This window comes from Chanodichthys erythropterus, chromosome 15 (genome assembly GCF_024489055.1).
Source record: "Chanodichthys erythropterus isolate Z2021 chromosome 15, ASM2448905v1, whole genome shotgun sequence".
Taxonomy (NCBI): domain Eukaryota; kingdom Metazoa; phylum Chordata; class Actinopteri; order Cypriniformes; family Xenocyprididae; genus Chanodichthys; species Chanodichthys erythropterus.
The window spans coordinates 1,955,441-1,964,648 of record NC_090235.1 but is presented as its reverse complement, the minus strand read 5'-3'; the positions used below and the strand labels follow the sequence as shown (position 1 = coordinate 1,964,648).

General features: G+C 37.7%; 1 protein-coding gene across 1 annotated transcript; it reads right to left on the bottom strand.

Moving 5' to 3' along the window:
- Positions 1 to 45: 45 nt before the first annotated feature.
- Positions 46 to 7,268, bottom strand: rab5aa (RAB5A, member RAS oncogene family, a). Its single transcript, XM_067361791.1, has 6 exons — positions 7,104 to 7,268; positions 4,728 to 4,960; positions 4,501 to 4,652; positions 4,255 to 4,377; positions 4,069 to 4,162; positions 46 to 604 (listed from the first exon to the last, which is right to left on the bottom strand). The coding sequence occupies exons 2-6, from the start codon at positions 4,891 to 4,893 to the stop codon at positions 489 to 491; spliced, it is 651 nt and encodes a 216-aa protein (XP_067217892.1). The 5' UTR covers positions 4,894 to 4,960; positions 7,104 to 7,268; the 3' UTR covers positions 46 to 488.
- Positions 7,269 to 9,208: the final 1,940 nt, after the last annotated feature.

Below are 9,208 nucleotides of genomic sequence, written 5' to 3'. Positions count from 1 at the left end.
GGATAAGGTTAAAACTTTGATTTACCTCTTTCAGGCTTTGTAGTGATACATGCATCCATTACTCTGAAAAGTACATTTTTATAAAACAAAATCATAAAAAACTGATTTGAGGAAAAGAAACGACAAAGTAGAGTTCTGAATTATGACAGGGCAGAGGCCCCACCCCTTTTCATCCTTGTCAGGCAAAAGGCTTTTTTTTTTTTCTGATGGATATTTGTGACGGCATATATTACAGTTTGGAGACAAGGCATGACCTGAAGCATGAATACAGTAAGAGGCCTGGGTTTTTACAGAAAAACAATGAAACAAAAACACCGCAGATACATGGGCGGGGCAGAGCTTTTGTTACAGCGTAAGGGAGTTGTGGAAATGGGGAAAGCAGAGGCATTTCATTAGTTAGTCAAAACCAAGTTGGAGGGCGGGACCTTGCGTTAGTTGTTGCGGTAACAGAGTTTTGTGAGGGGGGATTTTTTTTTTTTTTTTTTGCATTAGTTGCTGCAGCAGGGGGCCTTAGTGGGTTGGGCTGTCTCTGTGAGGTCCACGCCCCTACTCCGCCCACTGTTGGCTCCAGCAGCTTGGGGCTCGCTCTTAGGCAACCTTTTTGCTGAAGAGAGACAAAACAAGAAATGAACGTTAGAATAAATAAAATACAACAAAAAGATTTAAAAAAAACTAGAAATGCCTAATATAATCAATCATTGAATATGTAGTGTTTATTTAAGAAATTAGACAATATATTCACAATATAATTATGTTAATTCACAATTGCACACTGTACGATTTTGGCCACGATTTGGTCGTCTGAGACAAATTCTGCAAATCCTAAAAGATTCCTCTGATCCTAGGCTAAAATCTGAAGTCTTTGCTCGTTAGTTTGACATGTTCACTGACAGCCGATTAATGACCGTCGCGATTAGGCATGTGACGGTATCAAATTTTCCTGTTGCGATTAATTGACGAAGCTTTTATCAAGGTATACGGTATTATCATAATATTAAAATAAGTTGCAAAACCATTTTTGTCATAGTTTAACAGGTTTAAGAACTCTTTTTGCAATAAAACAAAAACAACTCTGACTGAAATTTTCAAACAGATTAAAATGCAAAAGAATTAGGCTATAAAGAACAACAGATAACACTTTATTTAATGCATTAACTAAGATTGAGCAATAGCTACATTTGATACAGAAAGTGTTATTTTTTTGTTAATGTTCGTTTAGAAACAACTGATCATTGTTAGTTTTATCTCAGGTCCATTAAATAAGTTATTTTGTTTTTAGTAATGTTATTAAACAGTAACTAAGAAATAAACATTAATTAATAATAATTAATACTTTATAAGTATTTTTATTGTCAGTTTAGTGATAATGAATTAACATGTTAACTAATGAAGCTGTATGTTTTCAAAGTTTTACTGAACAATAACAAATAATCAGAAGATTTCTAATCATTAGGGCATGTTGTAGTCCAGATTAAAATATCAAAATGTTTAGGTTTGAAAATAAATATCCTTTTAAGTCTTTTTTAAGTATTCAGTATTTGGTGCTGTGATGAACAACACTGAGATTATAAAAAAATGAATGGCTGTTTGAAGCATTTTAAAAACTTCACTGGCGCAGTTACTTTGTTTGCATGGTTTCCGTGGTAACCGCTGCACTCTGCTGTTCCATCAGCGCCCTCTGCTGTCAGAGTGAACGTGCACTTTCATTCAGCTCGTCTCATCTCCTTCACTCGTTCCGCCATGTGCTTCTCGTGCACGTTGGGCTTGTTTACATCTGAGTGCGAGTCCTTTTGACGCAGAATACAGCGGTGTTGTGCATTTTATACGATTGATGGGTAAAGTTTTCTTAGTTGCCTTATAAAAAATTAATAATTGGTAATAAATTATTATTTACGGTATTCTGAAGTGCAGATGATTACAATATCGTGCATATTCATTATCGCGATTTATCGCATTACCGAATATCAGCACAAGTCTAGTCGCGATCAAAGTTTACCTCTGACGAAATTCTGGCAGTGTCAGAAGATTTGGCGCACAGTTCTGCAGTGTGACTTCTACGGCGAACGTCAAATTGACTTGTTTTTCCAAGTCAAAATTAACGCGAGAGATTTCTTTGTTAGCCACCATTTTGAGACCTGCGGGTAATGCAGCTCACTGTCACCGAATGTGTATGGGTTGTTGTAAAACTCCGGAGTTTTCATGTGCACGTTCGTCTTTAACGTGTCTTAACCGTCGTACAGTCTGACATAAGCTGGGGGCACACTGTGCGATTTTGGCCACGATTTGGTCATCTGAGACAAAATCCTAAAATATTCCCATAATCCTAGGCTAAAATCTGCAGTCTTTGATTGCTAGTTTGACATGTTCACTGAACGCCGATTAATGACTTCTGTGATCCAATTTTTACCTCTGACGAAATTCTGGCAGTGTCATTTGGCGCACAATCCTGCAGTGTGAGAGCCGTTATAAATGTCATTACTGACACCTTATTAAATAATCATTAATAATAATAAAATATTTATTCAATATTACAATTTTCTACGCACCAAAGCATCAAAAAGAATACTATCCGTGTCTACACCGGATGTGACCATTGACGCGTCGCCACACCGCAACAGCTAGAAGCTGTCTACACTGGACGTGACAAAGCAACAGTTGCAAATCCATTTGTCCTTCCTGTGAGAAGTATCACGAACGCTAGGCGTACATCATTAATAGAATGAAGCATCAGTTTACTGTCGGGGATTTGTCATGTCGTGTCGCATCCAGTGTACACACCATCAGTGATTATAATGGGTTCTATTGTCTTTTGCCGCATCCCATCGCGCCACTTGCGTCCAGAGTAAATCACTTAATTTTCAAATCAATCTGAATGAATCCAGTCTGATACTGAAAGTTCTGTTTATATGAACCCTAAACTTTGTAATCAGATTCACTTTTTCAATTACATGTGCAGAAGTTATGTTTGGAATACATAAAGCTACCACAAGTATAATTGGCATTTTGGCCTTGATGACATGCACTGCCCGGCCACAAAAAAAAAAAAAAAAGTCGCTGTTTGGATTTTAATAGGCAAATACTTAAGAGAATCTATGAATGAATAATTATTACAGTGATTATTGTGTTTCTAGCATGTTTTATGTATGGCAACAATTCTTTTAACCGTAATTAATCGTGATTAATTAATCAAAATAAAAGTCTGTGTTTACGTAATATATATGTGTGTGTTCCATTTATAATAGTTATGTATATATAAATACAGAAACATACATGTATATATTTAAGAAAAATGTTAGATTTATATATAAAATATTTATACTTACATGTACTATAAAATATATATAAATATTTTATATATAAATTTCATATTTCTTAAATTTATACATGTATGTGTGTGTATTTCTATATACATTATTATACATAAAAAACACACATATATTACGTAAACACAGACTTTTATTTTGCTAACGATTAACCGCGATTAATCGTTGCACATCCCTATTTGTTGCAAAACATAAAACATGCTAGAAACATAATAATCACTGTAATAATGATCCATTCATAGATTAAGTATTTGCCTATTAAAATCCAAACAGCAACTTTTTTTTTGTGGCTGGGCAGTGTATCTAAAAGAAAAGCTGACAAACATGTCAGAAGAGTTTTTTATTATTATTCATTTAGTAAATAATCAAACTCATCCACTGACCAATTCATAAGATGTAAATAAACATGCACATCCATAAGTAAAATGTATGCAAACATCAGAAATCTTATTATAAAAAGGCTCTGGTAAACATATGCATCACAGCACAAAAAGTATTTTTGTATCCGGCTGAGAATCAAGCATTTAGATGCCAAGTTTTTTTAGTATTGATTGGATTATTTTAGGGCTACACTACACCTTTCAATCTGATCGAAACTGAATTTGTATTGAGCTCGGCGGATCGATTGAAGCGCTTACATGAAGCCTTTTCAATTCGACTGAGCCATCAATCCGATTACTAACAAATTATTTGAGTGCATGTAAATTTAGCTACTGTTAGGTTTAACTATGAGGTAAAAACTTACCAATGGCCATGAAGATCTCATTCACATTCATGGAAGTCTTTGCTGACGTCTCCATGAACAGCAAACTGTTGTCATCTGCATAAGACTGAGCATCCTATAGAAAATAAAACAACTCGGGTGAGGTAGACAGCTTTGGTTACATGTAGAAACTCTCTCTGGTTGGTCTCGTTGTGAAGCCATGTATACCTGGAAGTCCACAGCTCTCTTGTTGGCAAGGTCAGCTTTGTTCCCAGACAGTGCAATGACAATGTTTGGGCTGGCCTGCCTCTGAAGTTCCTTAACCCAGTTCTTTGCTCTTGCAAACGACTCCTTCAAGGTGAAGACAGCCAATGGTGCAATAAAAGAAGCACCGAAGAGACAAAAAAGTATGACAATATGACAAAGTTGGTCATAAAACAACTATTCATTCATGAAGAGTACAAACTGACTCACTTCATTGGTGATGTCATAAACTACAATGGCAGCTTGGGCACCTCTGTAGTACATGGGGGCCAAACTGTGGTAACGCTCCTGTCCGGCTGTGTCCCAAATCTCAAACTTTACCGTTGTGTCATCCAAGCACACCGTCTGCGTTAGAAAGGCAGCTGGAAGAAAAAGTCAGAAGTTGCTAATAACATGTACAAACAGGTACACACAAATTTAGCCACAAAATCCCCTACCTCCTATTGTGCTTTCCTGGAACTCATGAAACTGCCCCTTTACGAAGCGCAGTACGAGGCTGGACTTTCCCACAGCCGACTCTCCTAGCAAGACCAGTTTAAACTGGCAGATCTTATTGCCCGCGTTGGACCCGTTGGGGCGTGTTGCTCCTCCCCTATTGGCCATGACAGTTGTCAATCACCCCGTCTCCTTTAGGCGGTCACACACACACCGAGAGCTGTCCCAGTACTGGCTGCACAAGGCAACATGTAACCAAAAAAAGAGAAATGAAAAAGAGCACTTTCATGTTGACTGCAGACAAAGATCTTTTCTTTCTTCTCTTTTTTTTTTCTCTATTCAAAGCTCACTTACAGGGAAATCGCACATCTTGGCTTTAGTGATAGCGATTAGCAATGCTATTTTTGGTTTTGAGCATTTTTAGTAAAAAAAAAAAAAAAAATGGATGAGACAAAAATAAATCGATTTACACATCTGTCATTTTCTACATTACAGCTGAATATATGACACTGTGACAACTAATTTCAGTAATTTATGAAGTGACTAAAAATACTCAATTACAATGTTTTGTTATATGATAAAATTAATCACACACAAACTGAACATCACAATGCCTCAAAACAAAAAACACATACAATAATTTAAAGCATTTATATTTATATATCTATATGACACAATTCATCTCAAAAATATTAAGCAGAACAACTGTTAACACTGATAATAAATGTTTCTTGAGCAGCAAATCAGATTATTATTTCTGAAGGATCATGTGACACTGAAGACTGGAGTAATGATGCTAAAAAAAAATGTAGCTTTGCAATTACAGGAATAAGTTTCATTTTAAAAATGTAATAGTTTCACAATACTACTGTTTTTACTGTATTTTCAATCAAATACAGGTAAATACTTGACTTGGTAAGCTTAACAGACTTCTTTCCAACTCCAAACACACACATATACATAAGATTTTTATGACGTTAAAAATTCAATAATATTTCCATGACTGTGGGAACTCGAAAACAATTGTTTTATTGACCATAATTTAACATTGCTGAAATCCTTGCAGAAATAATTGTCTGTAGCTATGGTAACTCATTCTAGCACAGAATGTCCTGAGTAAGCAGTCAAAACAAGCATTCCCATTTAGCCTGAAAAAAAAAAGCCTGAAGCAACAATTTAGCAGCAATTCACATGTCACTTCCCAACGAAGTACCTTCAGAATGACTACACATACCTGGGATTGATACAATACCAGAGATACATCCACCAACTCAAATGACGATTATAAAACTCAAGGAATTTCATGGACATTTACTGCGGCAGTGACCTCAAGGCTTAAAACAGCAGGGAAAACACTTTCCCTGTCAAAATTGCACAGTTAAACTGCTGTTGTGAAATAGGAGAACATAAAAACAGACCCCTGATGCTCCTGTGGCTGCTGTGATATTGCATCACCATAAGCTGATCTTTCTATAAGAGAGAAACCAAGATCTGCTTTGAGCTCAGTCACATCAATCTGGTTTAAGATACAAACCATGCCAAAACTGCTGTATTCATCCATTTGGTATGTACAACAGTTGATATAAGAAGTCTTTTCACACTTCCCCAGAGTGCAATGACACGGCTTACATACAATATTCAAAAGCGAAACAACAATAAAAAGAAGCACAGCTTATGAAACAAGTCATGACATTGCAAAAGACAAATCACCTGTGAGACGATTTGGTCAAGAGCTGCTGGTCAGATTGTGGTCCGTTTTAATGACAGGCCTAACAAAAACAAACCTGTGATTTCTGTGTTGAAGGTTGACACACAGTCATCCTGTACATGAATCATCTACCCAAAATAAACCTGTATTTTCAACTTCACACTACTTCTAGTTTAGATTAGTTAGACTTCAGTATAGCCAACCTAAACAATTCCCCTATTTTTCAACACACCCTGAGCCTCAAAAGCCAAGGAACAAGCTGTCTTGTTACTCGCAAAGTACTCAGGTCAGATGCCAAGACTATTAAACTGCAGTGTTCGGCAATATACCTATGAGAATCAGATAATAACGTCAATATAGTTTGTAACTTCAGTTTCACTACAGCATTCCCACCCTGTTTGCACCAAACTGCATTCCGACATCATAAGCCTCAGCTAAACATACCACGACAGGATGAATATATATTCACGATTTTGAAAAAACAAGATCATGTTTAATGTATACATTAGGCTAAAGTAGATCAAATTTGATGACTTGTGTAGGCAGAATTAGGACAAGGGGCCTGTAACATTTTTGACGAAATCTACCAAGCTAAAGTGGCTAACTAGCTTGAGGGATACGCCAAACCAGAAAACGGCACATTCAACGGAGGTATTCGGTGTCTTTTTACCTGAAAGTCAGCCGACAGGTTGCTTGAACTGATTTCCGACGACGGGGTGCTAAATTTTTTGAGAGGTTTTCCTTATTATTGGGGTCGGTTAGTGGGAATTTTACCAACCCCGATCAAGTCTCCTCCTTTCTTTTCTCTCGCAACTTCCCCTTTAGAACCAAAACACAAACAAGCGTTTCCGCCCCTCATGCCACGTCAGATGACACTTCCGCCCTGCAATGACGTACTTCCACCGAATAAAACATCCTTGGTCGTCAATCGAATATGTCATAGAACATGTGCTTATGATTTGCAGACAATAAGAAGAACAGAGGAAAAACACGAGGGAAGAATTAGAAAAAAATTTTTTTAATAGGGACAGGAATAAAGGATATACTGGAAAGTGGTGTGAATGAACAAGGCAGAAGATGTATTTGCATTTTTTTTTTAAAACAAGGACAGGTCTTATTAGGAGAATATGATGTAATAAATAGCATACATTACAGGAAAGTAGACCCTGAAGATGGCAGTAGTGCAACGCCTTTGGATGCAAGCTGCCGTTAAACCCCAAAAGAAGAATTCTCATACACCTTCAGCTTGTCTTGCACTATTTGCCTTTGTAGCGCTATTATAATATTGTATTGATGGAAACTTTACTACTAGGTATTTTTATATTTACTCTTATTTATATACCAATCAAGCATAGCATTATGACCACCTTCCTAATATTGTGTTGGTCCCCCTTTTGCTGCCAAAACAGCCCTGACCTGTCGAGGCATGGACTCCATTAGACCCCTTAAGATGTGCTGTGGTATTTAGCACCAAGATGTTAGCAGCAGATCGTTTAAGTCCTGTAAGTTGCAAGGTGGGGCCTCCATGGATCGGACTTGTTTGTTCAGCACATCCCACAGATGCTCGATTGGATTGAGATCTGGAGAATTTGGAGGCCAAGTCAACACCTCAAACTCGTTGTTGTGCTCTTCAAACCAGTCCTGAAATATTTTTGCTTTGTAGCAGGGCACATTATCCTGCTGAAAGAGGCCACAGACACCAGGGAATACCATTTCCATGGAAGGGTGTACATGGTCTGCAACAATGCTTCGGTAGGTAGTACGTGTCAAGTAACATCCACATGGATGGCAGGACCCAAGGTTTCCCAGCAGAACATTTCCCAGCCTTCTTCCCACAGGCCACCTTCTTCCATTGCTCCGTGGTCCAGTTTTGATGCACACTGTTGGCGCTTTCGGCGGTGGACAGGTGTCAGCATGGGCACCCTGACTGGTCTGTGGCTATGCAGCCCCATATGCAACAAACTGCGATGCACTGACACCTTTCTATCAGAACCAGCATTAACTTCTTGAGCAATTTGAGCTACAGTAGCTCTGTTGAATCGGACCACATGAGCCAGCCTTCGCTTCCCACATGCATCAGTGAGCCTTGGCCGCCCATGACCCTGTCGCCGGTTCACCACTGTTCCTTCCTTGGACAACTTTTGATAAATACTGACCACTGCAGTCCAGGAACACCCCACAAGAGCTGCAGTTTTGGAGATGCTCTGACTCATCTAGCCATCACAATTTGTCCCTTGTCAAACTCACTCAAATCTTTACACTGGCCCATTTTTCCTGCTTCTAACACATCAACTTTGAGGACAAAATGTTCACTTGCTGCGTAATATAACCCACCCACTAACAGGTGCCGTGATGAAGAGATAATCAATGTTATTCACTTCACCTGTCAGTGGTCACAATGTTATGTGATATATATATATATATAATTTATGTCTGTCTGTCTCAATCTGTTCGTTCTGACATGCAGTTGTAATGTCTATCAACAGAGGGCGCAAGGATGCTGTAAGTGTATTAGATTCTGCTTTAAACGTGCCACTGTCTGGAGAAGAACAGTTAGATTTTAACATTCAGGCGTTTCAGATATTATGACAAAAGACATTGTTCATCGACATGACATGACCATTCTTACCTCTAAAATGTGATTTATTTCATGTTCTTCTAAAACATTTTATTTTTACACGGTTAAATAAACAAATCTAGCAATTTTAGATGTCATGCAAAGCATCTAAAAGTGATATGAAGAACTGTGTAATTCAAACTATAGTTTTGAGCAGA

Bases quoted from the DNA above. Each gene is read 5' to 3' on its own strand.
- rab5aa (XM_067361791.1), bottom strand. From the start codon at position 4,893: ATGGCCAATAGGGGAGGAGCAACACGCCCCAACGGGTCCAACGCGGGC. The intron at 4,653-4,727 runs GTAGGGGATTTT...TTTTTCTTCCAG, and splicing joins CCAGGAAAGCACAATAGGAG to CTGCCTTTCTAACGCAGACG. The intron at 4,163-4,254 runs GTATACATGGCT...TATTTTCTATAG, and splicing joins AGAGAGCTGTGGACTTCCAG to GATGCTCAGTCTTATGCAGA.